Below are 25,819 nucleotides of genomic sequence, written 5' to 3'. Positions count from 1 at the left end.
TTTGTCAGAAAAATTACACTGGTTATATAGCAAATTGACAAACACCAATTTTGATCATTGAGAAGCTTAATATTCCCTTTACAACACAACGTAATTAAAACGTTTAGCTGACTTTACAGAGTTATCTCCCTGTAGTGTTAGGTACCACTTTAAACAGGACAATCAATGAATAATAGAGGAACAGAGGATAAAACAGGGAATATGTCAAAGAGACAATAGCTCAACCAAAGAGCTTGGAGGCAATCAATGGGACTCCATGATCAACACGGTGAGAAAAAAGAGGGGCCTCAGCTTACCCTTTAACATTTATGTATACTATTTCAGCAATTTGGATGCCACACTAAACTTTAAAACATACAAATGAACCAAAATTTAAAAAACACATTTGAACCTGTGTCATTTGAATACCTGTCTAATCAAAAACAAGATCTTATTTTAGAAAATGTTTGATTAAAATTTCAGTAATTAAAAAATTTATATCTTGATGATTTTACTTTCAGCTCCAGTTCCTGACCCCAATGCACCAAAACCAGAAGGAAACATTCTAACACCAGTTGCTGGTGAACAATTAACTGTAAGTATTGTAATATAAAAATATCGTATTAAAAAGTAGTCCCCCTTTGATAAGTTTGATCTAACATCATCACAGCAAGCTTTTAAGATTTTGAAAAAAACTATCAATAAACTCATCATAGATACCAGGATTAAAATTTTGTATGCCAGGCACACTTTTTGCCTACATAAGATTCATGAGGGTAGTAATGCCCTTAACCGTCAGGCGTCAAACAGTCATTTTTGGCTACCGTTAGCGTCAAATTGGTTAAATTTTACTGTGATTTGTCAAAATATCTTTATTGTAATTCATCAGAGGTCTCAAACAATTATTGTTAGCGACATTTGCGGAAAAAGATTAAGAAAGTATACATTTTATTATCATGCACCAAAAATTACCGTTAATGTTATTTGGAAAGAATTTTAACCGTTATTCTTCATGAAGGTACCCCCTTTACTACCCTCATTCATTAGTGATGCTCATATCAAAAAAGTTAAAAAGGTCAAGGTCAATTACTCTCCAGTTTTATCGGTAATTCGTATATTTTCCCTTTGATTTTTTTGATACTGACTTTATCATGTGGAATATCACAACTCGCCCTAACGGGCTAGTCTAGATATTCCACATGATATAGTCAGTATCAAAACGAAACTACCTATTATTCTTTATTTCTCAGATTTGTGAAAATGTATTTTAGTTGAAGAATGACTGATCTACAATTAGATTTTTTTTTAATTATTTATTTGTATAACTTTAGTACACAAATCTACCTAGAAACATGACAACAGTTATTTTGAAGAAATTGTACTTTCTAACTTAATAATCCTTTTATGAATAGCACAAATAAAATTGAGAATGGAAATTGGGAATGCAGGGGTGTGGAAATGCTATGCCCGACTCGCCCGACTCGTACATTTGAACAACCGGACAAGTAATTATTTGTGTCTTGGTTGTCCGTGGACAAGTAAAAAAAATATACAAGACAAAGTTCAAATCCAACACAAACATAAAATTAATTTCAAAACGTATAAAGATGTTTAATTTATGTAAAAGAAACCAGTGTTTAGCAAGTAAAATCATCAATGTTCATGACGATAAATATTATAGGGAAAACGATAGTATTTAATTTTCCCAGCATTAGGTTGGCCTTTTGTGTACCCAAGGCAGGTGATGGAAGTCAAATTAGGAGCGCTGTGATTGGATGTAAGGGTACAATATATTTTTTATTTATCTATGAATAACTGCAGTGTGTATATTTACATAATAAATTTTAAAACCTATTGAAATATTTTCTAGAGAATTATTCGAAAAGACTTGCAAAATTTCATAAATTTGGTGCAAAATGACGGTGGGCATGGATAACATAAACAAGCTCCGTTGGAAGTTGGTCATGATACTATTTGGCTTTAATTTTTAAAACAGAGTAATAAAGTACTAACACAACATATAACTGTTTTATCCAGGTTTTTATCTTAAAAAGTGGTAAATTTAGAAAATGTTAACATTGTCGCCTATGGCAGAATAAATAGTACCGTTTCCATATAGGACCACTATTACTTGATACCGAAAATAGATCGATTACCAAAATAAATAAAAATAAGTATGCGAACCCGAGTCGCGTAACATTGCATTGGCTTTTTCCATTGACCCGGGATCGTCGATTAGGTTTTATTCATCATTTACCGGAAGTGTCATTTCTTTAAATTTATTATCGAGATTCAGATTGATAAATACTAATTAAAAAGCTGGGCAGGCAAGACAAAAAGAGGCATGAGTCGTGTAGAAAACCTTAAATGCAAATGGAGCACAACGAGTATTTAAAAAAAAAAACAGAAGCGAAAATTTCAGAGATCGTGGATATCAGATTGCCCCTGGCTATCTATGGAAATTCGGAAAATAAATTAAGTTTTTGTCTTATTAATAGATGTAAGGTCAACATTATTTGTTGTCAAAGTGGTGAATAGAAGGGACGCTTTAAAGTCCATCAAGACAATAATAAATAATCAAGAAAAGAACAAGTGTGTCAGTTGAGAGAAACTCCACAAAATCAATAGTTTATCTATTATTTAGTTTACATTTCTTCAATAACTGTCCTCAAATTTAGTATATGTACCTACTGGCTACAATTTTTATTCAAAAACTGCTGCAAAATTGTCCTTTACATGTATGTCATTTCATTGGTTGGTTTGAATGTGTTCTCAACTAAAATTTGAAATTCTCATATATGCTTAAACAGAATTTTTTGACAATTTTTGAATTTTAAAGGTAAAATTATGTTGTATTCTACTAAATTTTTCAATGTCCAGAGAAAATGTTACGGCCATGTTCCATATTCGGAATATTTCTACTATATTGCATTTGTTTAAGTATCAACATATGCTCATTTTACCAAAAATCATACTGATTCATTTATTTCCATGAATAGTAGATGCTACATAATGAATTTTATTGGGTCTTAAAGATTATAGATGCTCTCTCGATTATATTAATAATTTTTGTAGTTGTGAAATTGTTTTGTATAAAAAGCACTTCTTATTTCTGTACATAGCATATTTCAAAAAAGTGTCTGAGGATAATGAAGAAAAAGATTAAAATTGCATCTTCACCTTTGATAGATGCTGATGTAATTCTTTAAATTTCATATTGAATACCTCAACGTTTGGATGCTGGCTTCCAATTATTTATAGATTCTGGCATATCCGGAAACTGACATCCCAACATATCTGGATGCTTGCATCCCAAAATATCCTGATGCTGGCATCCCAATATATCTGGATGCTGGCATCTCAAAATATCCGGATGCTGGCATCCCAAAATATCCGGATGCTGGCATCCCAAAATATTCGGATGCTGGCATCCCAAAATATCGGGATGCTGGCATCTCAACATACTGGGATGCTGGCATCCCTATATATCTGGATGCTGACATCCCAAAATATCCGGATGCTGGCATCCCAATATATCTGGATGCTAGCATCCCAAAATATCGGGATGCTGGCATCCCTATATATCTGGATGCTGACATACCAAAATATCCGGATGCTGGCTTCCCAAAATATAGGGATTCTGGCATCACAACCTTGCAGACATGTACAATTTTTCATTGACATACGAATTTAAATGTTGCTTCCTAATTAATTGGAATTTAGTATTAATCCACCAATATAACACCCAGTACATTTCCTAAGGTTTTGTGTGTTGAATGCATATGAAAACAATCAAGTAAACATGAAAAAAAAAGCTACTGATGAATGCCGGGAAGATTATATTTTTTGTCTTTGTTCATGTCCAGTGGCCAGTTTAATGCATATTGAGAATATGACATCATAGGTCAGAGTGTGAAATGTATACTTGACCAACAAACTGAGTCTGAATTGTAATAAAATCAACGGTACCAATTTTGTTGCACCAGATGCGCATTTCGACAAAATATGTCTCTTCAGTGATGCTCGTGGCCAAAATATTTGAAATCCAAAGCTTATATAAAAGATGAAGAGCTATAATCCAAAAGGTCCAAAAAGTATAGTCAAATTGAGTGCTAGTTGACCATGTGAATGCTGATGTCAACAATTTGATATTTATAAAACTATGTCAATGTACTACCGGTAAGTTTCCAATAATTAGCCAATTTTAATGTTATTTTTCTGAATTTGATTACCATTATGTAAGACATGTATACATGTTATTGACTATTGTGGTCTCGAGACAATACATTTATATATGATGACATCAGGACTACAATTTTCAAATCTGATATGCTCATGTTTCGAATGTTCATAGAATTTTTTTTTTTTAAATAAGCTTAATGCAATTGCCAGCTGAAAACATACCAAGTTTAGTAGTTACCAAGGCTTTCAGAAATCAACTGGTCAAAATTTAAAAAAAATGCTGCTCATTTTGTATGGCATTTTATCAATCAAATGAATTTGCCCAATGACCATCAACCTTGGGAATGTCTGATTAACTAAGTCATCCAGGAGAAACACTCTTCAAAACGGATTGGTGACTGTACCTTTATTAAAATGCTAAATATGAGGTGCGTTATATCTAAACCTGCATAATAATTTTGTTTTGTGTCTATGAGAAACCCCATTGGCATTCAATGTGTAAATTAAGGTGATTTGTTTCCCGCAATTGCCTGTATACAATAAAACATGTACCACAATGCAATATTAAATATTTAAAAAAAATCTATTATTGATACTGGTGCACAGTGTCTATGATCTGTACGTACTGGATATTGTCAGTATCTCTGGCCTTGCTGTATACATCTTCCAATGAGTCAGTACATCATGTCAGGATCTTCTATTGTACTTGAGCCTTTCATTTTATTAACAAAACTTACATTTTCTTTATTACAATCATTATTAAACTTGTATCTTTTTTCTGTTTTTTAATATTTATTTGTTAATCATTTAATCAAATCAGTTACACGAACTGGAACTTTCAAACTTTCTATTATCATGTATTGCTAGTAATCTGAAATCAGCTGGAATCACAAATGATCTGGTGCTGTTTGGATGATTCGTCGTCTGAGTTTAACCTGTCCAATGACTATAAAGTGTTGTGATACATTAATACACAACACATGAATAGTAACCAGAAAGGTGAAGCCACTTCTTTACAAATGCTGAAAAGAGAAATAATAATTATATGAAAGATTATCAACAATAAATTGTTGTTGTAACATCACAACACTAGGGAACGAGAAAACGCATTATTATTCGAAGAAAACCTTCATTTAAACTTTTTTTAAATAAAGTTTTCCACACCAATATATGCCTGTTGTTTCTGTGTAGTCGTTAAAAACTATTCAAAACACATATGAACCACTAGTTCAATTGAATTTTTTATGGAACAACATCCAGGTCTATACTGTACATTATGAAAGGGAGAAACGTGTTTTTTTTAGAAATACATCCTAACGTGACGGTACCCAAATTGCACCTATTATGACAGTTTTTTCACCTACATTTTTTTATGATAAAGACAATAATGTCCATTCTGTGTTTATTTTGTAGCCGTATCCTTCTTTATTATATAGGTATACCAATTCGATTTTTAATCCATATGGAATCATAGAAAAATTGGTCTAAACTGACCTCCAAACCATCAATGATTCTGAAATGAGGAGTACCCAAATTGCATCTATGCTTAAATTCGCATCGTCAAAAGTCGAATAACAGAGCTTTTGTTTAATTTCTTCAAATATTTTGAACAATTGGATATAAGTCCATGCTTACTCTTCATTTTTTTTTAAAATGGGTACTTGTAACATATTGTATTTGATCATTTTAAAAAGATGATGTTTTGATGACGTCGCATGGCGACGTTTCAGTACATTTTGCTTTTTCAGTAAACACTTCATCTATTGATAAATACTGTGAACGTTTTGTGCATATCTAAATATTTTCACCTATGTTGAAAGATGTGCATAGTATCAAATCATAAAAATACAAATTGTGTAGTCTCTAGGATATCTTGTGAGATGTCCGCTGCTATTTTTGCTAAATAGGTGCAATTTGGGTACTCGGTGCAATTTGGGTACCGTTACGTTACATGTATTTAGCGACTTACGTGAAATTTAATTCCCATCTAATGGTGTATTCGGTTAACACCGTGTTTTTTTATTTTTTATTTTAGCCTAGTCCTGGAACACAAAACTCTTGTAGCGATATTTACATTTTCCTTAATTTTCGTATTTTCTTTTCATTCATTTTGCAAATTTGCTATATATAAGCATTGCTTTTATTATCAAGCTTCCACCGAGCTTCGTTTAAAAAAAAAGAAATAAATCACGAAAATATCAGCTTAAAATCATTTATGAAAAGATGACTCCGAGGCATATTTGTAAGACTAGCTTGACCCATAAAACTATACATGTAACCTTTTATTATTAATTCCTGCCAGTAAACTAAGTATAAAATGTATAACGTGACGGTACCCAAATTGCACCTATTTTGACAGTTTTTTCATCTACGTTTTTTTATGATGAAGACAAAAATGTCCATTCTGTGTTTATTTTGTAGCCCTATCCTTCTTAATTATAAAGGTACACCAATATGATTCTTATACCATATGGAATCATAGAAAAATTGGTCTAAACTGACCTCCAAACCATCAATGATTCTGAAATTAGGAGTACCCAAATTGTTTCCATGCTTAAATTCACATAGTCAAAAGTCTAATAACAGAGCTTTTGTTTAATTTCTTTAAATATTTTGAACAATTGGATATTAGTCCATGCTTATTCTTCATTAATTTTTTAAATGGATACTTGTAACATTTGTATTTGCTCATTTTAAAACGATGACGTTTTGATGACGTCGCATGGCGACGTTTTAGTACATTTTGCTTTTTCAGTAAATACTTCATCTGTTGATAGATACTGTGAACGTTTTGTGTATATCTAAATAGTTTTACCTATGTTGAAAGATGTGCTTAGTATCAAATCATAAAAAAAAACAAATTATTTAGTCTCTAGAAAATCTTGTAAGATTTTCGCTGCTAGTTTTGCTAAATAGGTGCAATTTGGGTACTCGGTGCAATTTGGGTACCGTTACGTTATATATTAGAGTAAATTTATTTTGAAATCGGTAAATCTGTTATGTATGATAAGCGTTTCTTTCTTTTAAAACATAGTATTTCAAATTTTACATTCAATCTGATTCATATATGACTATGCAGTATGAGTTTTGTTCATTGTTGGAGGCCATATTTAATTGTAAACTGCTTAGTCATATTAGTGCTATATTATTTGGTCTCAGTCCTGTGGAGAGTTGTCTCATTAGCAATCATACCATTACTCAGATATTATTCGGACTTCAAACGGCTGTTTTGCAAGACAAGCTAGGCCCATGACTGAGCGTAGGAAGTCAAGACTCAGAGTAATCTCGGACGGGCACAAGTTAGCTGGTTTTAGACCCTTGCAAAAAAAAGGCAAACAACACATTCAACTTTCTAGACCGAAAATCAATCTGAAATTCAGTTTTTCATACTTTATTTTTCTTGAACTCAAAGGACTCTTACCAGTGATGCATTTTAATGGTTTTCTTATAGGTTTTCTAGGGGTAAACAAATTAATTTTGCGCACCCAATATTTTTACTGGCCATGGCCATATTGATGGTGGTTAATCGTCTCGGTGGGGTTTATTTTGATCATATTTTTGTCAAAACTATTCATAACTTCATGAAAAAGTACATATTTCCATAAGGCAAAATAAAAAAAATATATGTGTATTTCCTATTTCCATACCTACCCTAATATAGAAATAGTCTTCCTTCAAGTTTTTTTGGTAATTTGGCACTAAGCACTGTTACAGTCATAATTTCTCTCTCATAGACTCAATGTAAAAAAAATGGTACAAACTCACAGTCATATTAAGGTATGTCTGTCTTGGAGGCTCATCGCTACCATAGGCGGATCCAGCCCCCCTTCTTTTTCGTGTGATAAAATTTGGTTTATTATTACAGGTAAACACTAAAAGATGACTTTAACGGTCCCTTTGTTATGGCAGTCAGTGCCCCCCCCCCCCCCCCGAAAAAAACATCCCATTTATAGAAAGTTCTGGAATCACCATTGGCTACCACAAACGGATCGAAGTGCATCCCTCCCCGACGACATGGGAGAATCTGGCGACTGACATTAATCATTGTTACCTAACCATTTAAGCCTGTAATTTTCCCTCTGGAAGTAATCGGATTGCTCGGACTTCAAACAGCTGTTTTCCAAGACAAGCTAGGCCCATGAGCGTAGGACGTCAGAGTAATCACGGACAAGTCAAATCGTCTCCTATAGAAAAATTCGACATCTGATATGAGACCATTTCAGACATACAGTTGTCGAGTTGAGTAGAATATTCCTTATGAATGGCTAAATCTGAGAAATCTCGGATTACGAAGTGCATGTAAAATAAAAGCAAATCTACTTTGTCTTACCTGTATGAGTAGCGTTCTATTGCTTATATGTTTCTGTTATATCAAAATGATAATAGATTGCGGCATACTGGCCAAAGAAGTGGTTTTCGTCCTTCCCCTTGCAACCATGTCCACTTCGCCGATTTTAAACATTCTTTTTACATGACGTCATGCGGGTGGGATTTGCCGCAATTCGCGTAGAAAAATAGTGCAAGCGCTTTCAGTATTAAAAACATAAAAAAAAATTATAAATAAGAGAATATTAAAAGGGTTACCTGTTTTAATTACTTTTCAAAAAATATTTATATCGGTATAAGTGATTCTTGAAATTTGATTTCTTATCATGTTTACTGTCTCTGCATGAATCTCTACGCATGATGGTAAAACGCCTCATACGTCATAATATCCCTGACGTCATTAGATAAAGTGTTGGGAGGAAAACAACAAACGGATTTTTGTTGTTGTTTTATTTTTTGCATTACACAAAATTATGCATTGGAGTACATCTATAGAAATTCGGCCAACAGTATATCAAACAGAACTTGTAGGATTACTGCATTCGGATATTTTGCGATGTCTGCACTCGTACAGTTTTGGATGCCAGCATCCCAAAAAAACCGGGATGCAAGCATCCCAATATAACGGGATGCCAGCATCTCAATAAAACGGGATGCCAGCATCCCAATAAAACGGGATGCCAGCATCTCAATAAAACGGGATGCCAGCATCCCAATATGACTGGATGGCAGCATCTCAATATAACGGGATGCCAGCATCTCAATAAAACGGGATGCCAGCATCCCAATATGACTGGATGCCAGCATCCCAATAAAACGGGATGCCAGCATCCCAAAATAACGGGATGCCAGCATCCCAATATGACTGGATGCCAGCATTTCAATATATAGGAAATCCAGCATCCCCAAAAAATAAAAAAATATTTAAAAAAAAATAAAATGCAAAACTAGCATCCCAGTAAAAGTAAGATGCTCCAGTACATTATTATTTTAACAACAGCATCTACATCAAATTTTAATGCTGGAAGCATATAAAATCAAACAGACAGCATATGTACTATAAAAAGATGCTACCTTATACAAAATATGAAAGCAATTAAAAAATTGAGAAATACTTTGACAAATTATTCAAAATTAGCATCTTTTCATTGACATATGCTATTTCCTAGTTATTTCACGGAATGTATGAAAAAAACTGTACATGAGAATTTGAAATTTTAGTTGAGAACGCATTTTTGTTGTTAGGTTTCTGTCCCATTGGTGTTCACCCATTTCCTACTTTCTTAATTTTTTACACATATTTAAACAAATGGATTTCATTTGTTTGTGATGCACAACAGTGCTAAGTCAGAATCATATATTATCTAACAAGATATACTTCAATATTTATTGGGATCATCAGGGCAAGTAAATTTTTTTTCCGGACAAGTAAAATTTTTAGTTTTACTTGCCCAGGGACAAGTGCCAACAACAAATATTTCCACACCCCTGAAATGTGTCAAAGAGACAACAACCCGACCATAGAAAAAACAACAGCAGAAGGTCACCAACAGGTCTTCAATGTAGTGAGAAATTCCTGCACCCGGAGGCGTCCTTCAGCTGGCCCCTTAACAAATATATACTAGTTCAGTGATAATGAATGCCATACTAATTTCCAAATTGTACACAAAAAATCTGTATGTGGTATTTTATTGTATTTTTGTGTTATTTTATTTTCAGACCCCCTCAGGATTACCCAGAAATCTAGAAGCTGCATTACAAAGATATGGTTCGTCTACCTATAAAGCTAACGCTGTGACTGTCCTGGACCAAAGTGGAAAACCATCATTAAATTTAACCTATGGTAACTATATCGATATTGCACTTTAAAACTATACACTCAAAAAGTAAAGCTAAAACACCAACTCCATTGTAAATAGGAAAAAATGGATTTCCTCAAAATTGACAAAAACCAACTGAACGAGTGAAAAAAATATTCCTAATTGGTTCGGGGATTTTCCAATGAAAGTTATGGATTAAACCTGGTTTTATAACTAACAAAACCTGCCACCAAATTTGTATCGACAAGACATTTGTTTTCTGTAAGATGAATAAAAGAATATTTGCTGTATAAATTAATAAGATGGTGGCAACCAAAAAGGAGATAAAACCAGATGAGACATTCGACTTTTGTAACTCATAGATCGGCCACATTTTATTCAAATACTGTTTAATTCAGAGATTATTGCGATGTTTTTATTATTGCGAAAAATGCAACAGGGTTATTATCGCAATAATTTTAACTCACATTTGGAAATTCTTTATATGAATTAAACGACTTTAAAATCGCATTTTTGTCTAAACTGACAAAATAAAAAATACATGCAATAATTTCTTAATTGATAGTAGTTTGACTGGCCATAATGAACTTAAGATTTAAACTAAGTCAAAATTACTGAAGTTAGCATGGCAAGTTTGAATAAATCCAGTAAACACAGGGTATTGTTTTGATTGATAAATTGTTATTTGCAGTATGTCTAGTTGCAAATATTTCATGCATATTCAGGGCATGCATGTTTAGAATTGATTTATGCCTGTATTAGGTATACAAATTTAGTACTCATACAGATAAAACTGGGTTTGATGTCAATAGAAAAAAAATGTGTTTGATATCACATATGAATTAAGTCAATATAACATTGTCCACAAAAAGATGATTTTCTCAAATAAAAATGTCATAATGTCAGCCATCCAATTGCTCAAAAAAAAACCCACAAAGGACTTTTTATTTGCACATTACACATGATACTGTTAGAATTGATGTTTGAATGTGTGAATGTAAAATCTGTATGAATATAATCAGGAAAAAAACAAAGTTTATTTCTTTTAAAACTTTGATGTCTGAACTCCTTTTAACAGTTAACAATTGGTAGAAATGTACACCTTCTTAGTGTCAAAATTCAGAAAGATTATAACAAATGTAACTACTTGAAGAAAAAAATAATGATAGAAATATAGTACTTTAAAAATATGATTCAGTAAACAGTTTTATAATTGCTCGGTTTTTGATGGTTGTTTTACGTTCAGTGGCAAATAGTTCATGCATGTTCGGGACAATACAATACAAGCTCAGTAAGTCGGACAAACAGTGCAAATTGTATGCAAAATTCCACAAAGTTCAACATAGTCATTTGTGGAAAATTATTTACGAAACAAATCTTGAAAGTACACAGTTTAACATTGATTGTGAATTGTGTTTGATATTTAATATCTTACTTTTATTCTTATTACAGGAAAATTATTGAACAGAACACAGAAAATAGCCTATAGTTTATTACATAAAACAGGACAGAAAAGTGGAGATGGTGCCATTAAACCTGGAGATAGGGTAGGGATAATATACAATGATGGGTTGAAGTCAAATCAATAGGCCTGAGAACAAAATAAATGTGTAGTGTATTTCTTTAGAACAAAAATTGCAGATCGGTTAACGAAATCCCAACTGCATTTTCTCAATATGATACAGTGTTATGTACTATTTTTTGGACATTTTACTTTGAAATTGTAGAAACATCTCCCAGCTGTAACTGAAAATATGAACAATTATAATTTACATGTTATTAAATACCCTCAAAAATGTAAGTTTTTCTCAATCAACAAAAGAGGTACAGTAACACAAAAAGTTGACACCCGTGAAAATAAATAAATCCACTTCATTTCCTTTGGATGTGTTGTTTTATATTTTTAGGGGGCATACTTCTGTCTAGAATTGACGATATCTTATTGCTATGCTTCGTTTATATTTCCAGGTTGCCTTAGTTTACCCTAACAATGACCCAATATCATTTAGCTGTGCTTTCTATGGTTGTTTAGTAGCTGGGGTTGTACCGGTACCAGTAGAAGTTCCCTCAGCAAGACGGGTAAGTGGTTTTGTATCAAAGATTTTGATTGGTTATGTAGATGGTCTAGTCTAATTGAGAAAACTATGATATCTATAATCTTCAAAATGTTAAAAGTTCTACACAGCTACTTTTGCATAGGTACTATTTCTGTACTAAAAATATGTAGTACTGGAAATTTACTTTTAATATTTAGTACTATTTCTTTACTTTAAAATTATTGTAATATTTAGGTACTTGTAGTTTACAGTACTTGATTTGTACCAAATATTTTGGTACAGAAAAAATACAATATTCCATGTTTGAAAATCATAATTTTAAGAGATTTGAAATAGAAAAACTTTCAAAATGCTGAAAATGTAAGGGTAGTTACCAAAAATCTGTAGTACCTAAATTTCAAGTACAAATAAAGTTCTGTAAAATACAGGTACCTAAATATTACAATAATTTTTAAGTAACAAAATAGTACTGAATATTTAAAGTAAATTTCAAGTACTACATATTTTTAGTACAGAAATAGTACCTATGCAAAAGTAGCTGTGTATATGATCAGTGCTTTAGATACATCCGTCTGAAATTTTTTTTAGAAATTTTGTATGGAAAGGGCAACTAATAAGATTTTCTTATGAATTGTATATTTGGAAATTAATCATTTTTAATCAAATAAAAGGAGTCAGAATATAAAATAGTTGATTTTTCAAACATGTATATTTATACAATATATGTAATGAGAAATACATAAATTTTTATTTTTACATTTTTTTAATAGTAAAAAAACTTAAGGAGTCACACAATGCTAATGCAAATTGAGTTTTAAAATACATTTTATTTGTCATGTTATGGTTTAAAAATAAGTGGCATTAACTTGTGAATGAAAAAAAGTGATTGATAGTGGTTTTGATAACACAGAGGTCTAAGTGGAGACAACTCTCTTTATATTTTATTTTATGGAAAAGTACATTTACAAAAGTTATGCATAGTTCAATAAAATTTCACTCCCAAGTGGACACTTTTTATGGGTTATTGCTATATATGTATTTCAAAAAGAAAATACTTAAAAATAAATTTACTTAAAAGAATCAAAAGAGCTGTATTCAGTAACATATACACACTTTTAATTTTATGATAATGACGTGTTACATTATTTGTAGTCTAATCACACCGTTGTTGACCATTTATGGGTAAGAATTTACAATTGTGTGTGGGATTTCTGCTTTGCACATATGATTTCATTTTCACCATTTCATCAACAACAAAAAGGAAAAAACTATGGTGTCAAATATTTTGCTGTGAATTTGATACACGTAAACTCTTAACTTGATAATTATTGATTGTTTTTTTTTTTTAATTTCACCATTTCGTCAGCAATAGAGAGTAGAATTGTCATGTAATTCCAAATTTCATACATGTAGACTCTAAAAATGATATTAAAGGATTGGTGTATAAGTTATTTTACCATTTTATCAGGATTAAGATTAGAATTGTCAAAAAGTCACTCTGAATTTTATACAAGTAGACCCTTTAATTGATATTCAAAGATTGGTGGTTTAGCTATTTTCACATTTTCATCAGCAATAAAGAGTAGAATGGATATAGTCAAAATGGAACTCTAAATTTCGTACACGTAGACTCTTAAAGTAAAAAATGATATTTATGGATTGTTATTTTTATTTTCACCATTTCTTCATCAACTTTAAGAATTCTGGTGTCTTCAAAATTTAAGCTCTTTATTTCATACACGTAGACTCTTACAATATAAGTTATATGGTTGGCTACTGACCCCATACGGATCCATAGAGGGTTAGTAAAATCCATAGGGGGTGAGGTCGGAGGCTGAGTCCCCTATGAATTTTATTCACCCTCTATGGATCCGTAGGGGGTCAGTAGTTAACCATATAACGAATTTATCAGACGCTGGACTTTTTCTGCAGCGTTTTGTTGAAAAATAAACAATGAAACACAACAACATTAATAGATGACGTCGCCATTAACGTGTCATGAACCCCATATGAAACTTACTAACCCCATACGGTCTCATAGGGGGTCACCACGTGACGGCATTTAACCAATCACAACGTGATAATTCATCTGTGGTCTGATAATGATATTTATAGATTGGTGTTTTATTTAAAGGCATTTCTTAGGTATAAAATATTGGATTTTGTTAAAAGAAATAAGAAGTACTTAATTGAGAAATTTTGTATTAAATTTCAGCATCATCTCTCTTTTACTTGAGTTTTATGTTATAAGGGTGGAAGCTATTCCTTTTATCCTCCTTATTGGTTCTGTCAGCTCTTCCATCTTTTGTTAAAGTTTAATTTTCCAAATATTCTTGCTTTGGGTATCCCTACAGATACATATATCAAATGTTGTATTAAATTTTGTAATTACAGACACAGCAAAGATTTCGCTCCGTGATTTCATATCTGTAGGAAACATGAAATGTTCCACAAGCTCCTCTGTATATCATCTATCATTCTTATTTCAAATACATGTCTGCAGTGTTTTTTGTGATTGTATGATTGGACTTTTTCTGTATATTTGTGTAATTTTATTAGCATTGTAAAAACTTCAAATTTCAGAAGTTGTCTAACATGCCAAATAATTTTAAAACTACTTGTTTTGGACAAAATATTAAAGTTATAAACAAATTACATGTATAAGTAATGCAAGTTAAAAATAGAAGTTTGGAACTTGTTTTATAAATTTAACTTATTAGAGTTACATAACTTGGTTTGTAATTTTAGTAATGATAATTCAAATTCCTTTGAAGAAATTTGAAAAGGAGGGGAGGGCCTTGGAATGTTATTTTTTTCTCCTGGAAATTTTGGTGAAATCTTGGTGAAATATTAGTGAAATCTTGGTGAAATCTTAGTGAAACCATGGTGAAACATTTCTTCATCTTAAACTAAAAATAATTGTGGAGGAAAACTTAAAAATGTTAATCATTTAACAGACTGTTATATAATTAATAATTTGTTAAATTATAAAAAATATATTTTTATATATACAGAATTAGTTAGATTTGAATGAACTTTTATTTTTTTATTTCACTGTAGTTAAATATTTTTACTTTGCCTGGTTCTGTAGCTCAGCAGTAAATAATAATAACTAATCAAATTTGATGTTATAATTTAAGTAATAAACTTATAACTATTTTGACTTGCAGAATCCTTTATTATACTACATTTGAGAAAAGAGATGACCACATTGTCTTTCATTGATTCAAATGATGTTAGACCTTTAGAATTCACCAATAGAATTCAGTGTGACATTTGTTTGAATGCATTAACCAATGAAATTTATTGTTACATTTACAGGATGCAGGGAGTGAAGGTATTGGTTTCATGCTAGGAAGCTTAAATGTACAGTGGGGATTAACATCAGAAGCCTGTTATAAAAGTTTATCGAAATCTGCAAGTGGTGAAGTTAGTAGTTTTAAAGGTTTGTATCAGTGATTTGTAAGAGTTGTCTCCTTTTTGCAAAGGATTTTTTTTCATTTGTGATTAAGTTTTCTTAAAAGTTAAAATAATGCATAGAGTACAATGTAAATTATGAAGCTGTGGTAAGATTGCAGTTGTTCACCATAAACCAAAGGACCTTGATGGAAGCAACTATCTGTTACTGAATAGCCTTCAGCAATGTGCAAAGCCGTAAACAGGAAAGTTAATAATTACCTTTAAGTCTTATCCTACAAAAGAGGGACGAAAGATACCAAAGGGACAGTCAAACTCATAAATCTAAAACAAACTGAAAACGCCATGGCTAAAAATAAAAAAGACAAACAAACAACAGCACACATGACACAACATAGAAAATTAAAGAATAAACAACATGAACCCATATTCAAATTCAACTACAAATTCAATCTTAAAAATAGAAAAAAAAGGAAAAGATACCAAAGGGACATTCAAACTCAAAATTAAAACACAATCGCATGGGTAATAAAAGAAAAAGACCAACAGACAAACAATAGTACATAAAGCACAGCAAAGAAAACTAAATACTGATGAGCAAGGTTGGCTTCATTATAAACTGTTGTTTATCTCAGGTATGGAAGGGTGATCAGATGGTGCTTCCCATGTGGCATGTTTAAAACATGCCAACTTTTCAAAATGCCCATGGGGGTTTTGCGTGCAAGATGGCTGTCATAGTTCTAAAAAACCTTCAAGTGGGCCTTCAAATACATTTTAATGTTGTTGTTTGGCTTCTTCATGCTTTTATAAGCCTAGAGTCAATTAACTGTTTTGTTTAAAATTGTGGACAAAATTGCTGTTTCAAAATTTCAATTTGGGAGCCTCCATGGGGGAAATCCCCCGCAAATAGTGACAGTTGGCAGGTACATGTATGTGTTTAAATGAGTTCCTAAATGATGTCTTGCTTGAATACCTTCATAAATACATTATTCATTTTTGGTATACTGTGGATATAATATTTGTCGGATACCAATTTTTGTGAATTTCATTAATACAGAGGAACCACAAATTTAAATATTTCAACAAATTACAAATTACCTAAAGGAATAGATACAGACTTAATCAAAACCATGAAATTAAATATCCACGAAAATGCAAGTTTTCCTCAATCAATGAAAATTGGTACTCTAGAAAATAAATGAATCCACAGACTCCAAAGAGACTACATCCACACATCATCACCAAATAGTCAGACATTTAACTACCAAACAAGCATCTATTGAGAAAAGAAATAACTAATGCATCCTTAATTGAAAGTGATGTGTGAGAGTGTACATTCTCATCTCTGCATTGGCTAGAGGTATAGGGGGAGGGTTGAGATCTCACAAACATGTTTAACCCTGCCGCATTTTTGCGCCTGTCCCAAGTCAGGAGCCTCTGGTCTTTGTTAGTGTTGTATTATTTTAACTTTTAGTTTCTTGTGTACAATTTGGAGTTTAGTATGGTGTTCATTATCACTGAACTAGTATATATTTTTGTTTAGGGGCCAGCTGAAGGACGCCTCCGGGTGCGGGAATTTCTCTTTGCATTGAAGACCTGTTGGTGACCTGCTATTGTCTACTCTATGGTCGGGTTGTTGTCTCTTTGGCACATTCCCTATTTCCATTCTCAATTTTATAGTTTGTTTTTTTTGATTTTAGGCTGGCCTAAACTTCACTGGTTTCTAACAGACAATTTAACCAAACCACACAAAGACTGGCAACCTCCGCCTAAAGTCTCAGAAGATATTCCTGCTTATGTAGAAGTAAGTTTACAAACTAGATTTTCTTTGATGTTGATGAAGTTAAACGAAAACAAAAACTTACATGTAAAACCAAGTTAAAATTGAGTAGTAAGACTGTCTCTTAGAATGCACTTTATTAATAAGTTTAACTCAGAGTTCTCACTAAAGCAAGTCTATGAGTCCTGGCCTCGCGGTCATAAAACTTTGGAGCATGATTTTTGTACTCGGACTCAAAAATCAACCAATCAAATTGCTGGATTTCATGTTTCAAGTATGATTTTTGTGCTCCGAGCACTGAGCAAAGTTTTATGCCTTCAAGGCCTGGACTTGTGAAAATCTACACATATGTCAATTGAATTAGCGCTTCATACTAAAAATGTGCATACGGTCAACGCTTTTACAACCCTATGAAGTTACAAAAAGAAGCATTCAATACTTATAATTACATTTTTTTTAGCAATGATCATGAAAACACGAATTTTATTATTGTTTATTTAATTCATCTGTGCACTTTATTGTGGGACCACGTGTTATGAATGAAAAGTTTTATTGAGCTATGCAATTGCTTACGGATTAACATGTGATGTGCAGTTAGCCAATCAGAATAAAGTATCGTAATGAAACATACATCTAATGTAATTATTATGTAATGCAGCAGTTGTTTGTTTACCTCTTTCTGAGGTGTCAAAATTGGGATTCAATAATTTCTTTAGTTGCCTTTTGTTACTATGGCAAGTATTTAGATAATGAGTGAAAAAAGTATTCATATTTTTTGCTGTCAAATTAAATCCTAAGTCTTGTTTTTTTAAATTTATTTTAAATTTTTGAATATATATTTTAAAACCTTCATTATTTTTTAAAATTATGAATGAACATCGGTCAATAAATGAAGATTATGACAGATTTTATGATGTTAAGATTGATAAATAATACAGAAAATGAATTGTAATATACTTCTGATAAGGGGAGGTAATCAAACCAACATCAGTTTTATGAAATATTACATTAGAATGAATTTTATTGTGCAACAATCAAATTGATATTGAATTAAAGATAGATGTTCAAATACAAAACTGAAAATATTTAGGAATATACCAGAATTTTTATTTGACTTTATTGCTGTCACATACAAAAAAAAATGATTTTTTCTAAATATCCCAAATTTGACCTCTTTTGTTTATTTTATCAGTTACTACCCCAGAATTCACACATTTTAGTTTTTGTTTCAAAGACTTTATGTTAACACCTAAGTGGTTAAAAAGAGTGTAATAATTATTTGATGAATTCAAATGCCTTTTTAATTTTATATAAAGGATAAAATAATCAATAGTTTAGATTGAAAATTAATTCCTTCACTGTTAGTTTAAAACCTTTGCCCAAAGATTTAGTAAGATTCATCCTGATATATTTGATACCACCTGTATACATATTGACGACCGTGCAAGGGCTGTATAGCCAGTCAAGGTAGTTAAAAACTTCCATTTGTTTGTATATAGTTATCAAAGGTACCAGGATTATAATTTAGTACACCAGACGCGCGTTTCATCTACATAAGACTCATCAGTGACGCTCATATCAAAATATTTATAAAGCCAAACAAGTACAAAGTTGAAGAGCATTGAGGTTCCAAAATTCCAAAAAGTTGTGCCAAATACGGCTAAGGTAATCTATGCCTGGGATAAGAAAATCCTTAGTTTTTCGAAAAATTCAAAGTTTTTTTACAGGAAATTTATTAAAATGACCACATTATTACATGTATTAATCCTATACAAAATAGGATACAAATTTATGTCACCTCCTTTGAAGTCTAGATTTATAAAATATCAAAAGTTTAGAGATTTAAGTTAGGCTGAGAAAAAAAAGATGGATGTTTCCGGTAACCCGACCGACCCTGTTTTTTAGCCCCGACCCTAACTTTTTTATTGGATCTTCAAAAAAAAAAAAAAAAAAATTGTATCAACCGACCCCGTTTTTGACACAGGCTTCTGATAGATGACATAATATTTTTTCTCTCTTGCTTCTACTTGCATAGAAAGCCAATAAAACATTTTATTAATGTCAAAAGGTATTCCAAATAGGTTAAAATCCAAGAAATTTGCACAGCAGGTGCTTCAAAAACATTGCAAATGGCACACTTCCGGTTTTTGAAACTAATTACGGATCCGGACTTGGAAAAACCATGATAATTTTCCGGATTTCATTTACGATGTCAAAAAAAAAAAAAAAAAAAAAAAAAAAAAGAATTCCGACCTACCGACCCTAATTTTCAAAATGATGTTACCGGAAACACATATCTTTTTTTTTAGGCCTTAGTTTATTAATTAGGTGCCAATAAAAGGTATGCTGCATTCTGGAATTCCACCTATGATTGTTTTTGTCAGTAGGTCCTAACATTTCTCTTTATTTATATCAATTTTGTTAGCTCACCTGGCCAGAAGGGTAAAATTTACTAAAACGTCAAATTTGCCGGAATAGACATCAAGAGTGACTAATGATTAGAAATAAGAGCACTTAGTCTTCATCAGTTCATCAGCAGAGCCCTTGCCAAAGTTTGCCTTTTGGAATGTACTAGTTTGGTCTACTTCCAATGTTAAAGACTTGTGTTAAGAGAACATACTCTTAGTGGGCCGTATATGGTCCAAAATTTCTGTTCCTGCGCAATATACCAGTGACAGTCAAAATGTCCTTGACCTTATGATTCATCCCAGACAGCCTCTTTTACAGGACCTTTCCTTTTATGATTACTTTTGACTTGGTCTCGTCCTAAACATGCATGAAATACTTGCCACTGGACTCCAAGCAGCCACAATCAATCAATGAATCACATAATTTTAGGAGATATACTTAGTCGATCTGCAGTGGTCACTTGCCTCTGAAATCTAAAGTTTTGAGTTCAAACGCCACTTTCTCAATTATGACATCAAATCTATATAATGTCTTTTATCAAACAATTTTACATACACACATTTAATTTATCCACTTTTGACAGTTAAATAATCAAATTTTTTTTTTAATTTTAACTGTTTCAAGATGAAAATGTTAAATTTAATGCAGTGGTAGAATCTTTACATATACTTTTTTGTCTCCTTTTCCATACATATGTTTAACAGCAAAACTAAATCATAAATTTGTGAGGACAAAATAATGGGAAAGTTAACTGTGTTGGTTATCTCCCCTTATTTCTCATATTTAAATTATTTTTGTTTTCTCAAGTTTAAAAAAAAATCAAAATGTTTTTATAAGAGTCATAGTTATCTTAAATCAATTATCTATTTTGATTACAAAAATAAATAACTGTGAAGCTATTTTTGAATGAAATTTTATACTTTCATGATTGAATTAATACCTTTCATGAGAATTTTGGATGAATGCATATAGATTTTTAGATATCTTTTATTTGGTTGCATAACTTTTTCAATAGACGTGCTAACGTCAAAAAATTAAATTTTGACACCTCCATGGAGGTAAATTAAAGTAAGATGTTTAATGTAGTAAAGTAATGGATTTAGTCTGCATGTAGGGTGGTTTCTCACGATTCAATCTGCATTTTTTTAGGTAAGCTCCAAATTATTCTCGTGTGTGTTTAATATGTCGTCAGTTTTTATCTGTCCTTATTTTTTGTAGCCAATCATTATCTATTCTGTAATCCCCATCTGGAATCTCATTAATGTTTTCATTACATTTTTATATTCCTTGTGTGTATACAGTGTTTTAACAAGGAGTGTTAAGTGAATCACAATTTCAAAACTCTGTCTGACTTACAAAATGGGAGATAAAGAAATCATTCTGTTATGGTCAGACATAATTTTAGTGAACAAATTTTGGAAAGGTTTTTTTTTGTTGGTCAGACAGACTCTGAACAGTTTGGCATAGACTGAGTGTAGGAAAGATATAAAGGAATTGGAAATGAACTGAAAGTATTGGTGACAAGAGTGCAGGAAATGGTGTGCCTACTCCTCACTTTTAAGTAAATCAGCACTTTCAAGATTTTTTGATTTAATACTGATTATTTATGTGTGGCAGTTGGAAACAAGTCTATAGAATACAGGGTTAAAGGTCATAATAACATAAAATACTTACATTTGTGTATTTATTTTTCAGTATACACAAGGAAAAGATGGAAGTACTATGGGAGTTACTGTTACAAGGAGCAGTATGTTATGTCATGCTAGAACGCTTACAGTTGCAGCTAATTATACAGAAGGTTTGTTTACATTCTTTCATCACAGTTTTCTCTTACATTTGCACTGTGTTGTGGCCAAATTTTTGATGACAGGTCTTGTAGAATATGTCACTGCATATGGAAATATCTCTGAATTAAAGTGCATGAGGACAATTACTCAATAGCAGTACTTTTCTGAAGATTTTGAAGATGAAACCGTTTTTCTTTTTTCACTTGCTGTATAGTAAAGCAATTCAAGTATAATATCATATATTTTTTTATTTGAAGTATAATATGACCTTACCATAGATTAGGTTTAATACTTACATACATAAGATATGCGTTTACAAGTCTTCTTTTTTTATATAAATATTAGTTCAGACTGACATTATTAAAACCCTCAGACAAGCTGTTGTTGCAATATTTTGAACATTATGTTTTCCATGCTGTTTGTCATTTCATATGTCCTGGATAAAATCATATCCCTAAAAAAGCTTTGACTCAGATAAGACAGTTCACTGAACATAGCTAGCAAGATATAGTGACAAATGGGCCTGTATTCTTGATGGTTAGCTGTCACTATGATGTGTCATATATTGATTTTATTTTATTTTTCAGGTGAAGTGATGGTTTGTGTATTAGACTTTAAACGTGAATTGGGATTGTGGCATGGAATTTTGTGTGTAAGTAAATGTTTTTGAATTTTTGAGTAAGAAAATAACACTAAGAGTAGTTCTATTGTTTACCAATTTTTTGAAAAGTAAGATTGTATGATGTTTAATTTAGTCTTTAAATTTAATACATAAGAAAAGGTATTTAAGCTTTCTTATTCATTGTTTTTATAAGGTAAATGCATGATTAAATTTGAATTGGTGGAGTGGCCCTTGTAATGTAGATGGAAATTACTCAATCTTCTTGAACTCACTTCTAAAGTATAATTTTGACATTATAAACATGCATTTTCCATTAATCAGAAAACCACTGTACGGCCTTTAACAATGAGAAAAATAGATAAAGTAATTGTTATCAAAGGTACCAGGATTATAATAACGTCCTATTTAAAAGGTTCTGACATGAAAAATGTAAATAAATTCAAAACAGAAAACTAACCAACGAAATTTATACAAATAACAATTAAATAACAAATTTATATATTTTTTTATCATTACAGAGTGTATTTAATGGCATGCATGTGATATTTGTTCCCTATTCTCTGATGAAAGTTGATCCTGCCTCATGGATGAAAATGGTCACCAAATATAAAGGTAGGTATCTAGTCTATAAAAGAAAAAAGATTATACTGGGGGCTCAATCAGGGCGGTTTCAGAAAATACTATGGCCCAACCCAGACGGCTTTTATTTTTTAACCCCCTACACCCACAGAAATTTAAAAAAAACCGAGAACAGCACTTCCTTTGCATTTTGGTATTTCTGATACAACCACCCCTGGGGGAGGGACATAGTATTTTCTGGAACAGCCCTAAAAATCCATTTAAAAAAACTGCATCATTACCTAAAAAAGACAAACAATTAGAATACCAGCAAAAATAACAAAAGTACAAGAAAGAGCAACAGGACCCTCACCAATAACAAGAGGTGAACTACAGGGTAAGCAGTTCTGCTTTGATGTGTTACTCATTGCAAGTTCAAATTTGTTGATGTTATAATCAGGAAAAGAAAATGACAAGAGGTACATGTAATGGTGACTGATATAACAAAATGAAATGATTGGGAGATGGTAGAAAGGAGTTATATTTTTCGATATTGAACATGTGGTAATAGAGGTTATTTGTATATTTGATGTATGTACATTTATTTAAAGAAATTTTTAAAAGTGCTTTCTATTTTCACATACAATTTAAATTGAATTCTGCATACTTAAAGAAATGGAAGTTTTTTTTTAGAGGACCAGGGTAATTGGAAAATTAAAAAATATTCGAAATTAGATTTTAATTTTATAAAATTGTCACTTATTTGCAAAAAATACCCATACAGAGATTATTGTGTATAATGACCCATGTTTATACATCATATTATGTATAATTTCAGCTTCAGTTGCAATAGTGAAGTCTAGAGACATGCATTGGGGTCTGTTAGCACAGAAAGACCACAAAGATATAAACTTTAGTGCTTTACGTCTCTTACTGGTGGCCGATGGAGCTAACCCTTGTAAGTACTATTTGATAATGGGTTCATTTATTTTTCATGGGTACCAATTTTCATGGATATTTGATTTTGTGGTTTTGCAATTGTTTGCAGACAACCTTATGAAAAAATTTGTTATTCCCTGAACAATTAAATTCATGGTTTACCTGTAACAAGGAAATCTACAAATTGGTATCGGAGGAATAAAAAGGAATCCATAGTAGATGGAGTTCAATAATTCATTAGTTCACATAGTTTGCTGATTAATGTTGAAGTACAAGCTTAACAGTGAGGATTTTTATCAGTTATTTAACTGTTTACATATTTTTACATGAACAGTAAGAATTTAGCACCAGATGTGCATTTGGACAAATTAATGTCTTTAAGGTGATGCACGAGACCAAATTGAAAATATTTAAGAACTCGAAACTTATGAAAAAAAGTAGTTATTTCCTTCTTGAAATTAAAAAAAAATAAATTTGCTGGACTTGTTAAAAAAATGAAATTTTCAAAAAGGATGGGGAGGGGGTTGTTTTCAGAATAATTTGAATTACTTCAGTTCATTTTATGTGAACTAACTCATATGTTATCTTAGTAGACAAATAAAAGACTTGCTTTGACACATAATTTTCATGATATATCAGGGCTTCCATAAAACATTTGAGCCAGCCGGACATTTTATATCTAATCCCGATTTTAATCCCTTAAGACTAAGTCACAAAAGGCAATTATGGTAATCAGATGGCCATTCCAATGATTATGACATTAGATTAAAAAACGATTTTAAACTTTACTTTGTTTTGGATGTAAACTGTTAAATTGGCAGTGCATCATTCAAAGTGTGCACATCAGCGTGCTCATATCTGCCATAGACTCTTTATTTGTGCAAAATGACATGTCAAAAACTTCATTTTTGTTTTTAAAATCACGTTTTTCTAAAACCGGATGTTGACTTGACAATGGTAAAACATGGACCGTAAACGGATACGTAAAATCCGTGTACGTTTGCAAAGAATGACTGAGTGCAGAAGCTCTATCCACGTTATTTCTTCAACAAAATGCTTGAAATGAACGTTAAGATACAGGTATCAATGATAATTTTAGCATTTTGAAGAAATAAAGGATGCATAATTAAATTTCCCACCATTGCACATGCGCACACGTGTTCTAGTTCATTCGACGTAGTTCTGACGATTTTTCATTTAAACCTTTTAAAAATTTTTATCAGATCATGTAGATAAACTAATTTCTTATAATTTTAATCTTTTGGACTAAATCAATGAGCTACAAACCGCTGAAATGTAAGAAAATAATTGTGAATAGACCGATCAATTTACACGATGTACGGTACTGAACATAGTTTACCTGTCAACTGAACAGGTAGATATCACCTGTCCAACAACTAATTAGCCCTGATTAAAATAAGAAAGTATTGAAGTAGGGGTTGTTTTGATAGTAATTAATCATCATGTCACTTTTATGACCGGAAATGTGTAGATTTTAGAGGCAAAAGGTTGGGTCAAAAAGATCGTGACTTATGTTAAAATGACCGAAAAAGCCTTGAAAACTAAAATGTATATGACCGTTTCATGCTTTGCCCAGCCGGACTTTTATCGGACATTAATCAAATGTCCGGAATATATGACCGTTTTGGAAGCCCTGTGATATATGCATATTTGATATTGTATATTTTCTTGAAGTCTTTTTAATATTTTTAGTTTGACATTCATCCGGGAGTCTATCAAAAGTATACACTACAGTGTTAGTTCACCTTTATGAAGTTATAATATCTAATACATGTGTAATTTCAGGGTCTCTGACTTCCTGTGATGCTTTCTTTAATGCGTTCCAAAGCAAAGGACTAAAATCTGATGCAATCTGTCCATGTGCCACCTCTGTAGAAGGCCTCACAGTATCTGTGAGAAGGTAGGTCCACCAAAATAAGAAA

General features: G+C 31.8%; 1 protein-coding gene across 10 annotated transcripts in view; it reads left to right on the top strand.

Annotated features, from left to right (window-relative positions):
* LOC139503847 (disco-interacting protein 2 homolog C-like) overlaps positions 1-25,819 on the top strand; it is a 104,358-nt gene that overhangs the window by 51,893 nt on the left and 26,646 nt on the right. For 6 of the 10 annotated variants that reach the window (XM_071293793.1, XM_071293792.1, XM_071293794.1 and 3 more), the window contains 12 exons: positions 501-574; positions 10,207-10,330; positions 11,760-11,854; positions 12,276-12,386; positions 13,517-13,546; positions 15,686-15,809; positions 17,482-17,585; positions 21,666-21,768; positions 22,345-22,409; positions 22,898-22,991; positions 23,776-23,895; positions 25,683-25,797. In XM_071293793.1, the coding sequence (XP_071149894.1) occupies positions 501-574; positions 10,207-10,330; positions 11,760-11,854; positions 12,276-12,386; positions 13,517-13,546; positions 15,686-15,809; positions 17,482-17,585; positions 21,666-21,768; positions 22,345-22,409; positions 22,898-22,991; positions 23,776-23,895; positions 25,683-25,797 (1,159 nt within the window). The remainder of the gene's footprint in view (positions 1-500; positions 575-10,206; positions 10,331-11,759; positions 11,855-12,275; positions 12,387-13,516; positions 13,547-15,685; positions 15,810-17,481; positions 17,586-21,665; positions 21,769-22,344; positions 22,410-22,897; positions 22,992-23,775; positions 23,896-25,682; positions 25,798-25,819) is intronic. The other 4 variants (XM_071293795.1, XM_071293796.1, XM_071293798.1 and 1 more) reach the window with 1 other exon arrangement.

The sequence above is a fragment of the Mytilus edulis genome, chromosome 14, assembly GCF_963676685.1.
Source record: "Mytilus edulis chromosome 14, xbMytEdul2.2, whole genome shotgun sequence".
NCBI lineage: Eukaryota > Metazoa > Mollusca > Bivalvia > Mytilida > Mytilidae > Mytilus > Mytilus edulis.
Note: the sequence above shows the minus strand (reverse complement) of the source record. Positions and strands in the feature narration are given on the sequence as shown.